This window comes from Ctenopharyngodon idella, chromosome 18 (genome assembly GCF_019924925.1).
Source record: "Ctenopharyngodon idella isolate HZGC_01 chromosome 18, HZGC01, whole genome shotgun sequence".
Lineage (NCBI taxonomy): Eukaryota > Metazoa > Chordata > Actinopteri > Cypriniformes > Xenocyprididae > Ctenopharyngodon > Ctenopharyngodon idella.
The window spans coordinates 31,566,289-31,580,960 of record NC_067237.1 but is presented as its reverse complement, the minus strand read 5'-3'; the positions used below and the strand labels follow the sequence as shown (position 1 = coordinate 31,580,960).

At 35.3% G+C, this 14,672-nt stretch overlaps 1 protein-coding gene across 1 annotated transcript in view; it reads left to right on the top strand.

The window, feature by feature from the left end:
- LOC127499478 (sucrase-isomaltase, intestinal-like) overlaps positions 1 to 14,258 on the top strand; it is a 63,443-nt gene extending 49,185 nt beyond the window's left edge. Inside the window, exons 41-48 of the mRNA XM_051869827.1 lie at positions 5,789 to 5,937; positions 6,600 to 6,684; positions 7,142 to 7,198; positions 7,394 to 7,518; positions 9,484 to 9,572; positions 10,453 to 10,502; positions 11,140 to 11,301; positions 13,241 to 14,258. Coding sequence (XP_051725787.1) covers positions 5,789 to 5,937; positions 6,600 to 6,684; positions 7,142 to 7,198; positions 7,394 to 7,518; positions 9,484 to 9,572; positions 10,453 to 10,502; positions 11,140 to 11,301; positions 13,241 to 13,321 — 798 coding nt within the window. The 3' untranslated portion in view covers positions 13,322 to 14,258. The remainder of the gene's footprint in view (positions 1 to 5,788; positions 5,938 to 6,599; positions 6,685 to 7,141; positions 7,199 to 7,393; positions 7,519 to 9,483; positions 9,573 to 10,452; positions 10,503 to 11,139; positions 11,302 to 13,240) is intronic.
- The last annotated feature ends 414 nt before the right edge of the window (positions 14,259 to 14,672 follow it).

Here is a 14,672-nt window from a genome sequence, read left to right as displayed (position 1 = left end):
ACGCCTACTTCTACATCATTACCTCTTTAGCCCCACCCATCAATTCACACATGTCATGTAGTAGTAAATACGAGAGACACAAACACATGATTATTCCAGCAACAAAACCATATAGATGCTTCAAGTTTTGGAAGAACAGTCCTTCTTTATGATCCTAATGTTAAAGGGTTAGTTCACCCAAAAATGAAAATTCTGTCATTTATTACTCACCCTCATGCCGTTCCACACCTGTAAGACCTTCGTTAATCTTCGGAACACAAATTGTTGAAATCCGATGGCTCAGTGAGGCCTCCATAGCCAGCAATGACATTTCCTTTCTCAAGATCCATTAATGTACTAAAAACGTATTTAAATCAGTTCATGTGAGTACAGTGGTTCAATATTAATATTATAAAGCGACGAGAATATTTTTGGTGCGCCAAAAAAAACAAAATAACGACTTATATAGTGATGGCCGATTTCAAAATACTGCTTCAGGAAGCTTCGGAGCGTAATGAATCAGCATATCGAATGATGATTCGGATTGCGTGTCAAACCGCCAAACTGCTGAAATCACGTGACTTTGGCGCTCCGAACCGCTGATTCGATACGCTGATTCATAATGCTCTGAAGCTTCCTGAAGTCGTTATTTTGTTTTTTTTTGGCGCACCAAAAATATTCTCGTCGCTTTATAATATTAATATTGAACCACTGTACTCACATGAACTAATTTAAATATGTTTTTAGTACATTAATGGATCTTGAGAGAGGAAATGTCATTGCAGGCTATGGAGGCCTCACTGAGCCATTAAATTTCAACAAAAATATCTTAATTTGTGTTCCGAAGATTAACGAAGGTCTTACGGGTGTGGAACGGCATGAGGGTGAGTAATAAATGACATTATTTTCATTTTTGGGTGAACTAACCCTTTAAGAAAGCATGGATGAACTTTATTTTTAAAGAAGTTCCAGATCACGTCAGTAAGACACTGTTCGTTTTTCTCGCTTCATTTTACTACAGATTTGTTTTTAAATAAGACGCAGTTTGACGCAGGCTTTTCAGAGAGACTGAAAATAAAAGATGATGCAGTGCCGACTATATTAAATACATGTCATGACCCCTTTAAAAAAAAAGGGGCAAAAAGGCATAATAATAATAATAATAAAAAAAAAACATTTGTGCAATATTATATGTAGTCTTTTGGGATTTTGGCTGGAGTATGAAAAAGAAAAACACAAAAGTAAAAATGCTAACAAAAACGCTTTTAAAATGGCATAATATGTATTAATTCTAGAGTTAGACACGCACTGACAGTGACCAGGGAATTTAGAGGGCTTTATTAAAACAAAAGTGCACAACAGCGCTTGCAAGACAGCATGTCTGCATATTTTTTTCTGCTTTTATTCTGCCGAGTCATTCACTTGCACCGGTGTGGATGTGCCCTCTGCGTGTCTCAATGACAGTTCCAATAAGAGACTGTCTTCAGCTCGCCTCTACCCGGATGTATTTATCCCTGCACGTCCCCTTGGTACTGTAATTACCCCTCCAAGATGTCATTAGCTTTAATGTGGCTACGGAGGCAAATGGAAGGTCATCCAGAGACAGGATGGAGGGCGTCAAGGTGGCCTGAATTACAAAGTGATGGAGAGAAAGACATGTCAGATATTGAATAAGAGACAGAGACACACTTAATGAAATCAAAAAGGGAACTTTAGTAGCTTTTAGTCTGTCCAAGCTCATCTATATGGTATGATACGCTTGAAAGTTGAATAAATTCATTTTAAATTTATTTTTTTCTTTTGCAGGAAACTGACTAATATTAGTGACCATATTTTTGTCAGATTTTGAATGAAAATGGTTCATGGCTTTGAAGTAAACTAAAGCCTACTAGCTATTTAAAAAAGGGACAAGCACCAGCTCCAACTTCCTGTTTTAATAGGAAGTGTTTGCCCAAGTGAGTAAAATAGGCTAATCCTAAAAAGCACCATGGGAGCAAACATAACAATTCGTACAGAAGGGAAAACAAAAGAGGAGGGAGTTAACAGATGAACAGCCACCGAAAGAAGTTTGAAAAGACCACCTTATTTACTCCTAATGTCTGGCAAAGTCAGTTGCCAGTGCAAATGTTCCCTCTGATGCCAGCTGCCAGAGTGAGAGAGAGAGAAACCAGCTTCTGCAGTGAGGGTCATAATTCTTAGGCTCCTGCCAAGGCTTCCAAGTTCGGCTGTCTCTCCATCACACTAAGTCACATGCTAATGGAGTCAGAGAGCAGTACATTTGGAATAATTTGGCTTTTTGTCTGCGAGAAGCAGTTAGCTCTAACAGGAGGAAGGTCTAGTTCATTCAAACACTTTAACACTGAGATATTAGCTTTACCCATTACATTAGAAGGAGTTTTTGCTCTGCGTGGAAGAGAGAAGAAAATACTAGAGGATCTACAGGTTAAGAACAATACAACACTCAGTGTGTTTACTAAGCCTAGCATCACTATTATTATTATTTCTCAATAGTTAAGGTTCGGTCTTTTGAACAAATTCAATTTAGCAGTTGTCCCACACAGTTACAAACGTATCTCAATTAGTATAATTTAGATAATGTACTATTGTAACTTTTATTAATAATTTGGATTATTTTTCTTTTTTTTAATTTTCTGTTAGTTATTATATATGTTATATATTTACATATATTTATATTTTTAATAAATTATATATTATATATTATATCATTTATTTCAGTTAACATTTATTTTATATCAAGTAACAACATTTTTTTATGGTTTTAGTATACTAACCATTGTCCTAAAAACATTTGTGCTTTTTGCTTGCAAAATGACGTTTTTTTTTTTTTTTTTTTTTAGTGAAAAAAAAAAGACTTTATATGTTACGTATTTAGCACAATTTCACTAATATATATATGTATATATAAATCCTTAAAAAGCAACTTTCATATGCAATGTTCATATGCAAAAATATTTTTCTTATCCTTAAAACAAGACAAATTTATCTAAGAAGTAAAACTGCATAAGATATTAAGGTTCGTTTTCAGTTAATTTATCTTTAATATAAAGTTATTTTGTCTTGAGGCAATTGCATTTTTTTTCACTTCTTTTAAACATGAGCAGGTGGAAGACATTTTCTGAAAACAAGCCTTAATATCTCACACAGTTTTGCTTAACAGCTAAATGTGTCTGGTTTAAAGGACGTTTACAGGACACGAACAGTTGTTTTTATAACTTACAACTTTCCCTGCCAGTGTTTTTTTTTTCTTCTTTTTAATTTTTTCTTAATTTTCTTAAGTTTTTCTTAATTGCCAGTCTTCATTCTAGCTTTATCCTTTTTTTTTATTTTTTTATTAACGCTTAAATGTGGGTAAGTTTTATTTAAAAAACAATTTGAACAAAAAGCTGAGAAAGTCATGTTTTTTGTCAAAGACTATGTCCGGATTGGATTCAGAACAATGATCAAAACATAGACCTCACAGACCTCTTCTTGGTTTTGACATTTCATTTGCTAACATTAGGCAGTTTTGATTTATATGCTGTTTAATCTTTGATGATCGCGTTATCTTGCATGTGCATAAGCAATGCTTCTATCGCTTGCTTCTGCTTAATTTTCACTTGTTTTTGGATCTGGAGATTCTGTGCTATATTTAAGAAGATGCATAATCGTGCCCCCCTACCATATAACAGTGAAAACATGGATTTCCAGTGTTGTGCTAAATTTCGACTCCCTGCCAAATTATTACCCTCTTCATTGAAGCCACTACCTGATTGCCTAATCCAAACCCAAACCTACCTATACTACCCATACTATACTAATTTTCGTTATTGCCGGGGAAGTGTTGTGTGATAAATGATGGAAAATTCCATCAGTGGCGAGGAAAGAACTAAGTGTTAGCATGCACACATTAGTAGTCAGACCTGTGAACGTGTGGTACTTGAGAAATAATTATCAGATATGGTTCACCTTTATATCTGTGAGCACATTAACTCACACCCACCACTCTTAACACCACTCATTGTGAGCACTAGACCCACGTACAGGCCGCCAAAGGGGGCAAACTGATTCTCTTTCTGGCAGACAATTAACATTCTGCCTGTATATGGAGTCAGATGCTCACACATACATGGGCACAGATGCTCAGTGTGGTGTACAGTTACATCTGGATTCAGCAGGACACAGCTGTACATATTTGGATCATGCAAAAATAGTTCTGGGCTAAAGTATTTATTCCCATGGTGTCATAATGGATAATGCTGGAAATGTGGTGTTGTTTCAGTTTGATCTGTTTGCAACTGGATCATAAATAAATCGATTATTGAGATAATACACATCTTTACTGAAAATTTGATATTAACACTATCTGTTACATTTCTGTTGCTATATATTCCAGAGGTCTTTAAACATTTGAATGCCAAGAACCGCTAAATATGATGATTTCTAAAATATAAGTGTAGCTATATATTTTTAAAATGCAGTTAAAGGATTAGTTCACTTCAGAATTAAAATTTCCTGAAAATGTACTCACCCCCATACCATCCAAGATGTTCATGTCTTTCTTTCTTCAGTCGAAAAGAAATCAAGGTTTTTGAGGAAAACATTCCAGGATTTCTCCATATAGTGGACTTCAATGGGGTGCAATGGGTTGAAGTTCCAAATTGCAGTTTCAATGTAGCTTCAAAGGGCGAAACGATCGGTCATTTTCTAAAAATAAATAAAATATACTTTTTAACCACAAATGCTCATCTTGCACTAACTCTGAGATGCGCCACGCATTACGTAATCACGTTGGAAAGGTCACGTGTAACGTAGGCAAAAGTACAGATCCAGTGTATACAAAGCGAACATGCAAAGACTAAACCAAATGCCCTTTACTAAAAAAGGTAAAACAACAATGTCGGACGATTTTGAAGTTGGAGGAGAAAATGAGATGGAGTTTTTCGCTCTACTGCAGTACGCGTGACCTTTCCAATGTTATTACGTAATGCGTGGTGCATCGCAGAGCTAGTGCAAGATAAGAATTTGTGGTTAAAAGTAATTTTTTAATATTTTTTTAGAAAATGACCAATCGTTTCGCTAGACAAGACCCGTATTCCTCGCCTGGGATCGTGTAGAGCCCTTTGAAGCTGCACTGAAATGCAATTTGGACCTTCAACCTGTTGTCCCCTGATGAAGTCCACTATATGGAGAAAAATTCTGGAATGTTTTCCTCAAAAACCTTAATTTCTTTTTGACTTAAGAAAAAAAGACAGAAACATCTTGGATGACATAGGGGTGAGTAAATTATCAGGAAATTTTAATTCTGAAGTGAACTAATCCTTTAATACAATTACTGAACTAGCTTAAGGCAAAACTGATGAGGAAAACATTCATAAAAATGTCACCAATAAACAACAAAACTACTTTAGCATGTACATTACAAGGAACTTAAAAATAAAGGTTCCAAAAATTGTTTTTTTGCAGAGATGCCATTGAAGACACATTTTTTGGTTCCCTAAAAAACCTTTCATTCAACTTTTTCTTAGTTTGAAGAACATTTCAATAATCTAAAGAACATTTTTTCCACTATAAAAGATTAAATGAAGAATCTATAAAGATTCTTCATTTAATCATAGATGCCAGTGAAGAACCTTGATTAAAGAATAGAATACTAGAAACCACTTGTAACCACCCAGAACAATCACTTAGTAATGCTCTAGCAACCTGTCAAACACTGTGGTGACAAGGTTTGGAGGAGAACCCATTCACGTTTTCTTCAGAAGTAGTGTTGGGTATTTATAATCTCATGAGTTTTTGTGATCTTTCACAGAGGCAGGATCCCGTGGCCTGGGGAGAGGAGTTTGCTAATATGTCTCGTGATGTGCTGAATATTCGCTATACCCTCCTGCCATATTTGTACACACTGATGTATGAAGCTCACGTTTACGGAAACACTGTGGTCAGACCAATGCTGCACGAGTGAGTGTCTACCAGTACTTCTGTTTCTGAATAGTTCACCCAAAAATTAAAATAATTTTGTCATCATTTGCTCACCTTCATATTATTTCAAAACCATGATGTTTACCAGAAAAAAAATGTTCATGATATTCTTTTTTCCATGCAATAAAAGTAAAAGTAACAATGCCTATGAGGAAATGATGACAAAATTTCATTTGTGTGTGTGAACTATCCCTTTAAGACCTTCATTTATGTTCTGCTCCTCAGTTTCCCTCCAAATATATCTTCATTAACACCATATTTTCTTTCTGACACTATTTTCAGTCCATCCTTTCGTTTCAATTACATTTCCCCTGAAAGCATCATAGGAATAACTAATCAGAACTCAGGCCAAATTCTCTGCCTGTGTATTGGTCTTATGTTCCTGTATTTAATTATTATTTTTTTTTGTTTAGCCTGCTTTGATATTGTTGCTCTTCACTTTCCCGTTGTCCTGTGTAACCTTCCTCTTCCACTCTGTTTTTAGCAGCCTGATCTATTGGACTGAATGTTCTGTGTGCCTATTTTGTTCATCATCTCATGTTTTTATTTCAACCTCCCTCTCTTTTTCTCACTTTTTTTCATTTTCTATCATGATCTGCATGTACAGTGTTGAATGGTCTCTGCTATTTTCTGTAATGTAGGTTTGTCACTGATGAAACCACATGGAGCATCGACAGGCAGTTCCTCTGGGGTCCTGCCCTTCTGATAACACCTGCTTTGGACCAGGTATGCTCACAACAACACCTTGGCTATTTTTATATAAGTCATTTGTTTTGTGGTTGTTCACTTAACCTTATAAATGATGCCCCTAAACTGACTCACATATAAAAATATATAGTTTAATTTATTAATCAATTTATTAAATTATTTATTATATTTATATTTTGTAATTAAATATATTTAATACATTTTATATTATTATTATATAATATTTTATTATGTAATAATTATAATATTATGTAATTATTGTTTAATAATTGTTATTATAATTATTATGTAATAATTATAATATATATATATATATATATATATATTAGTTTATTAATAAATTTATTTGCCTTTTAATAATGTCACACACAGTCACATAGCACTATATTCAATCAGTAAAGAGAGATCGACAGTTCTTCTTAGTGTTGTTTATGTTGTTATTTATTATTTTTCTCATTGATTTTGTTTTGTGAAGGGCGTTACTGTGGTCAGGGGCTACGTGCCAAATGCCCGCTGGTACGATTACCACACGGTAAGCATTTTAACAGCATGCAAGCAAGCATTTTATTAGCAAACATGCAAATCTTTATTAGCAAGATTTTATTAGCATGTCAATTAAACAACCAGTCATAATGCAGCTGGCTTCCAAACAATTTCAACCTGCGGTACTTTGTCCTCTATATATTTGTCCTCTATCTTATCTGCTTGTATGTGATTTATCATCCAGGGTGAAGTTGTTGGAGTACGAGAACAGTTTGTGGATATGAATACACCATTAACGAAAATTAACCTGCACGTGAGAGGAGGCTACATCCTGCCCTGGCAGAAACCAGAGAACAACACACACTACAGGTGAAGAAGCTACCCTGCATCTTTATTAAATGACTTGTTTAATGTATAATTGGTACATTTTTCTATAGCTGCATAGTATTCTTTTCCACTTTCGAAAGGTCTCTTACAACTAGGGTTGGGTATCGTTTTAATTTTAACGATTCCGATTCCGGTTCTGCTTATCAAATCCGGTTCTTATCGAATTTATTTATTTATTTATTTATTTTTATGGAGAGAAAAAAAGAGCAAATACTTTGGGAATAATGTTTTTACCTTTTATTCTTGCCACATTTAGGCTATAACCAATAGGCTGTAACTGTTTTTGTAACTGTAACTGTACTCGCGGCTGGGTTAGAGTTCACAGTTTGTTATTTCAAATGTTCGTTATTTCAAATGTTCGTTATTTCAATGCGCACCGCAGGTCATGTGACAAGAACCAACCGATCAGCTTCGGCCTTTCCGTAACAACATCAAAAGCTCAGCCGGGTTTTATTTCTCATCTCCATAAATATATCTAGTAAAGCTAATGCAAGGGCTAGAAATCAATTAATCCTTTCCTGATACTTCCTCAGCTCGTCATCTTGCAGGTTGCATAGCAACGACAGATGCCACGGGAGCGAAAGCGCTTTGGAAAGGAGGAGAAAGTGGCGCGGCTGTGCTTTCCACGCGTTTTTAGACGCGACATGTGAACGGCCCCAAACACGGTGCATTCCTTCAGATTAATGCCGTGTTGAAGCAAAAGTCAGTGCCGATTGTAATGAACTGCGTATGTGCGTAATGAGATAAGGTCCTTGTCGCGGGTCCTAGCAGATAGATACAACTGTAAAATGCTCACTGCTGTTTACCGTGCGAGAATGACTGAAAAAAAGTCAGGAATCGATAAACAAAATCGAAATGCACGCGTCGTATCGAATACCCGGTTCTTTGAAATTCGGAACCGGTTCTAAAATGGAACCGGTTCTCGATACCTAACCCTACTTACAACACAGTCAATTTTTTTTCATATGCTCATTTTCCACCCACTCTCTGTGTCTTTAAAGGCACAATATGTGTCCAAAAATTACTAGAACAGTGTTATATATTTTGTTGACTTGCATACTTACATTATCCCAGATGTTTCCAAGAATGTTTAAATCCAGAGAAATAAGCAATTTTAACCAGGACACAGACCATGTCTGCGCGTCGCCTATCAATGACAACAAACCTGCGTTACCCTCGATTTCCGGTTTTATTTTGTAGAAACCATAAAAACACCAAAGGCGCTTTAATATATTATATGTTTTATTAGACAGGGAACTGCTTGGATACATTATAGACAAAAAACTAATTGTTATATAGCTCAACACGTTTAGTCTTAACAGTAATACAGCATTCTCTCCGTCATACGATGTGTTTTAAAATTAATTGCATGCCATTTAATAAGCATTTATTAATATGATATTCTAATATCGATCTAGCTTACTGCAGTGTGCAACAGGTGTCTTAAAGCAGCCGCCGAGTGAATGCTCAGAGTAATGTTATAACATCATTTTGTATCTCACACTCAAATGTATCTAATATGTAAAAAAGCACTGCGTTACCCCACATACGCTTGACCGGAAGAAGCGGAAGCAACGGCTGTGGCATAATAAAAGTTCTGCTGCTCTCCACCCATGTGTTGCGCTCGTCTCTCATTAGCAATCGTTCCAGCGGCCTCGTTCTGCTCCCACAGCACTTGGCCCTGCTCTGCTTCATACTACAGTAACGTTAATAATCTCATCCATGAACGTGATGTCTGCCCGAGTCCTGTCCTGATTGTTTTACACCAGCTGTGAGGAAAAACTACATATTGTGCCTTTAAGAGTACACGCTGTTGTTTATCAAGATGACCAAGATTCTGAACATTGAATAATAAGTATTATTATGTAAAAATATTTGTTCATATGTTTATGGTTGTGATGTTGTAACACGAATGTAGTTTTCATTATTTTGTGTTTTTTCTTGTAGTCGTCGGAATCCTCTGGGTCTGCTCGTTGCTCTTGATGATGCAGGTTCAGCACATGGATCCCTGTTCTGGGATGATGGAGAGGGAATCGGTGGGTTATGTTTGTGTGTGCAGGGATGGGAATCGTGAGGAATTGAATGGTTTTGATTTAACTTGATAATTCCAGTTCCATTAATGATTTCTTCAACCCGGACTCATAGGACAAATGTGCCTCTGGCAACATTTCTGCTAAATGATATTATGTTGATTCTTGCACCGTTTCGCAGCACTTTCAAAGTGAAATGTCCAGTGAGTGGCTTTAAAAGCGCATTCAGTTCAGTGGTTGTACGTATTGCAGAAGTGGCGCTAAAAGATTAATGTTCCATCGCGTTTGAAAATAACGTACCATCTATACTTAAACCTTAACAATAGAGTTAAAAGAAAATGTGAGATAAAAACAAAAAAAATATTCTTTGCATCGCAAGTGCTATAAGGTGTGCTAACGTGCAAGTTTACTACATCAGTTTACTACATCAGAAAAGCCATACGTATGGAGCTGGTTACGTGATTTGAATATCAAATCATGCACAAAACATTTTAAGGTCATCATAACATAATATTGAAAATAAGTTATTATTAAACAATAATCTGTCCCTGTAATCATATATTTGTAATCATAATTTGTGTGAAAAGGAATTAAAATTGTTGGTCTTTTACTTCCACTAGTGTTCATTTCAACATATATTTTGGAGATTAACTTATGTTGAATTTATTACTTTTTCCTCATAGTAAATACTATTACTGATAACATATTTTAATTTAAGATCTCATCAGCATTTGAAGCAATAAAATAAAACTGTGTTCTTAACATGTATATATTTTTATATTAGTTTGTGTATTTTTTTTCTAAAGTCATGAATTTTACCACAGTGTTTTAAAAATGTCCTTTCCTGTTCTTCTCTTAATCTTTTTTTCTTTCTTTCTCCTTACAGATACTGTTCAGGACAAGCGTTTCCTCTTGACATCTTTCGATGTTTCTTCGGTACGTTCATGTGTTTTGAAGAAAGCTATGTGTGCAGTTCTTTCAGATTTATTTGGATAGTGGTCATGCACAGTTGCCATTAAATCCTATAGGGAATCCAAGATTGTCCATCTCACTTGAAGCCAAACATCTGTGGCCACTCTCTATTTCGAAACAAAATCCAGATCCAAAACTATTTCATGCTGTAGCAGCTCAAGGCCACTTGGCCCAGGTCAGAGCTCTCTGGACTTCCTGTGGGTTTGATGTCATATGTGGTGAGATTATTTGAGCGGTGGGGAAAACACGGCCCTATGGAGTTGAGAACTCTTTGTAAAACGAGGTCAGACTCAGCTAGTTTGAGTTGTCTCTGCACAGATGTTACATTAATACTGAAACAACACAATTTTCTGTTGTTTTTCATTCTGTTCTAGTCAGATCTAAATGACTGAATCTCAAGAAACGGGTCATATGTTCGAGTTTTTGCATTGTGGTATTATTTTCATGATAATTAAGTACATTTCCCCCCACAAATATTCATTAATATAATGTATCCAGATGTTTTACTGTCAGTAATTATCACTTGCAATAGCATTTTTGCTCATACTGTAAATATGCATCTGTGTGTATCTTGTGTAACAGTTGTGCTGTGTGTTTATAGGGTGTTCTTACTAGCACGGTTACCACAGATGGTCTGGCCGAGGCTGACAGGTTGACCCTGGGTGTTGTGAAGGTGTGGGGTGTAACAGGGCCCATCACTGATGTTACCATGACTGCGGCTGAGAAGCCTAATGCCACCTTGGATTTCACATATAATGCTGAGGTGAGATGCTTCATGCAAACATATACTTTAGTCATGAGGACGACAAGAGGTGCTGCTTTAAAAAATGGAATCTATTTAATTTTTATTCTGTTTTAGTAATTTGAAAATAAAAAAATTGAATATATCATAATCAGTGTCGCCAAGTCTGCAGTTTTCCTGCGAAATTGTGCTACTTCTACACTGTTGCTAGTCTGGGGGTTGAAGTGACCCCAAATAACATGATATTTAGCCCCTGGAATGTGACTTTTATCTGGGGAGCCCCGCCAAAACTGCGGATTTTACCCCCCGTGAAACGCGGTTGGGCTAGTTTTTGTGCTAGTTTTGAGTAGCAATTGGGCGGGTTTTGTTGTGAAAACCTGGCAACCCTGATCACAATGTTTAAAAATATAAAATGTAATTTAAATATAAAATTGAAATGTAATAATTATTTAATACATGTAATAATTTTTATATGGAATGTTTAAAATGAAAAAAAAAAAAAAAAAATTATAAAGTGATTTTCAACTTTTCATTTTGGAATACACATTTAAATCTCACGAAAATGTCCTCGTCATGTTTCACCCCAAAATCAATACAAAGAAATATGAAAATATATTTTATTTAAAATGATTTCAAAATTTTGAAAGAACTTTTAATATTTTAATGTTAATATGTTAAGAGATATTATTTTCATGACAATTAATTATATTTCAATAAAAATATTTAATTATTCAAATTATTTATAATCCATGATTATTATGCAGCATGGAAGTATGTGTTTGCCAGCCCGCCTTCAAATTATGCTTTATAATATGTTTTTAAATTTAATTTTAGAAAAATTCAAATTTTCATGGAACTATTTGTTTGCTGCCTTTCATTGATCCTGCCCATATTTTACCCCATAATCAATACAAAGAAATACAAAATTATGTTTTATTTAAAATTATTTTTTAAAAAATATTTTAATTTTAATACTTTTAAGTGATATCATTTCCATGACAATTAAGCAAAAATAATTATCCCCCAGTTTCGCAGACAAGGCTTAAGCTTAAGCTAGTCCCAGACTAAAATGCATATTTGAGCTGAAAGCAACTAATCCTGGCTTAGTCTAAGCCCTGTCTGTGAAACCAGGCATATATTATTTAAATGGCAAATTATTTATATTGTTTATAATAATATTCAAATTATTTATGATCCATGATTATTATGCATCATGGAAGTATGTGTTTGCCACCTTTAAATTACGCTGAGAACGATAAAAATATATTGTTTATTACAGTAATAATAATCACTATAATAGCTAAGAATAAGAATAATTTCAAAGCTAAACATCTGAATGCATTCACCTAATTGATTCCTCCTTGTATTTTGTAAGCAGTGAGCTTGATGAAATACAGAGAGGAGTTTACATTCTCCTGGGCTGTTAAAAAAGAGATGCCTTTAAAAAGTTGTGTGCGCATCGACCGCACCGTTTCTATTAATAAGAATGCAGGCATGAGCTCCAGAGACTGAGATTTATACCAGCCATGAGAAGAATCGAAGGGGGGGAAATGACAAAGAAACTGTGTGCATGTGAATCTGAATAACTAGTGTTCCAGCCCACACCAAATCATTTATCTTTCTTAGTATTTCCCGACTGCATAATAAGTCTGAAAGAGGCGAGGCAGCTCCATCTGTCTCCATGCATGCGTTTGCCCTCAGCGGCGTATGTCAGATCAGAGGTGGCATTTTCCAACGATTCGCTCGAACACCATTTATTTTTCTTCATCATGCCATTACGAGGTCACTGACGGAATCAGCCTGTAATCACACAAGAGTTTAAGCTCCTAAAGAGGATTTGTGTAGTAACTGTTGACCATGAGTGTGTAGTTTAGCATTCATTCCATCTGAAAAGTTGCATCACAATCTCCTTTGTGCTATTTTTTTCCTGTTTGAATAATTCTCTCTTCCTCTCCTTCAGGTTCAGGAGTTGCTGATTGACGTAGAATCACAATCTCACACCATTGAAAAGCCTTTCACAATCACCTGGAGGACAGCTTAGACATGGACACAAGTCTATGAAGACGGGGTTGAGCCAAGCATGATTATTTCTGTTTATTTATGAATGTTCAGTCAGCTAGTAATTTATTTAGCATTCCCACTAAGAGCGTTTTGTGGTAAATATTTAAAATCTGAAATAATTTCCTCTAATATAAATGTTTTGTTCCCGAAGATACATTGATGTTGTTTTGATTCGGATCTCATATTAAAAACTATTAGCATTTGTGCGTTTTTTTTTTTTTGTTTTTGTTTTTTTTTAGGCCGAACTTTGAAGACGGAATGTCTAATGCCGGCATTTGGGGAAGTGGGAATATAATGATAACCCTTAATTATCAGCAATCACTGCTTTTTAACGAGAAAACCTCTCAGCGACGGCTACCTGCCGGGCTCGCTTCATGCACGACTACATTTTGATGTAATGATACAATATTCAATTATTCATTCTACAGTAAACATAATGATATCAATTAAGCAACGGAGACTGTAAATTGATTTCTGCTCTAATTGGCAATCATCGCGAGCTGGAAACATGGACGCCGCGGGGAAGGAGGCGTTCAGGGTGTGCCTTCGATATTTAGACACTAGCCAAAAACAATGATAATTGAGAACCTTTTTTTTTTTTTTTTTTTTTTTTTTTTTATCTGAGTGTGAAACAGGATGGAGCCGTTCTGACTGAGACTGTAATTATTTGGGTTTTCTATTACGCGAAAGGTGTTTATCCAGTATTTAATTAGCAAAGAAAAGTGGTCCTGCATTCTGTTTTTTATATAACAACGTTTCTTCTTTAGTCAAATGTACAATTATTCATGGAGTTTATACAAAGTCGTAACCATAACCATCTTAAGTTCATTGCTGTCCATTAAGCGACATGTGAAAGAATCATACAGCTGTAACATGGAGAGAGACTTTAAAACTGCAATAAAGTGATTTAAACCTCAGGAAGGTTGTGACTGATTTGACTTGCTGATTTCATGGTAATATTTGCTTTAATCTCTGAACAAACTTTCTTTTGTTTCTTTCCTGCATACAGGCAAACCAGACATCAGTCAAAATTCAGGTGCATTAAAACAATCAATCTGATTCAGATAAATCAAACACAGACAGAGAATTTTGTCTTGATTTAACCAACCCTCCAAACAAAGACTTTTTTGTTAAAGTACTCAAAATATATAAATATAGGGGTTGGTGGGGGGGGGAGACAACAAAAAGACAACATGAAAGATGAAACATACACTCAAGTGACTTCAAAGCATCAACATGTGATTTTGAGTGTTTGCTATATATGCGTGCTGGAGTACATTAGAAAAAAAAAAAACATGGATTGGGGATAAAACCGCAAAGAAAACATTGAA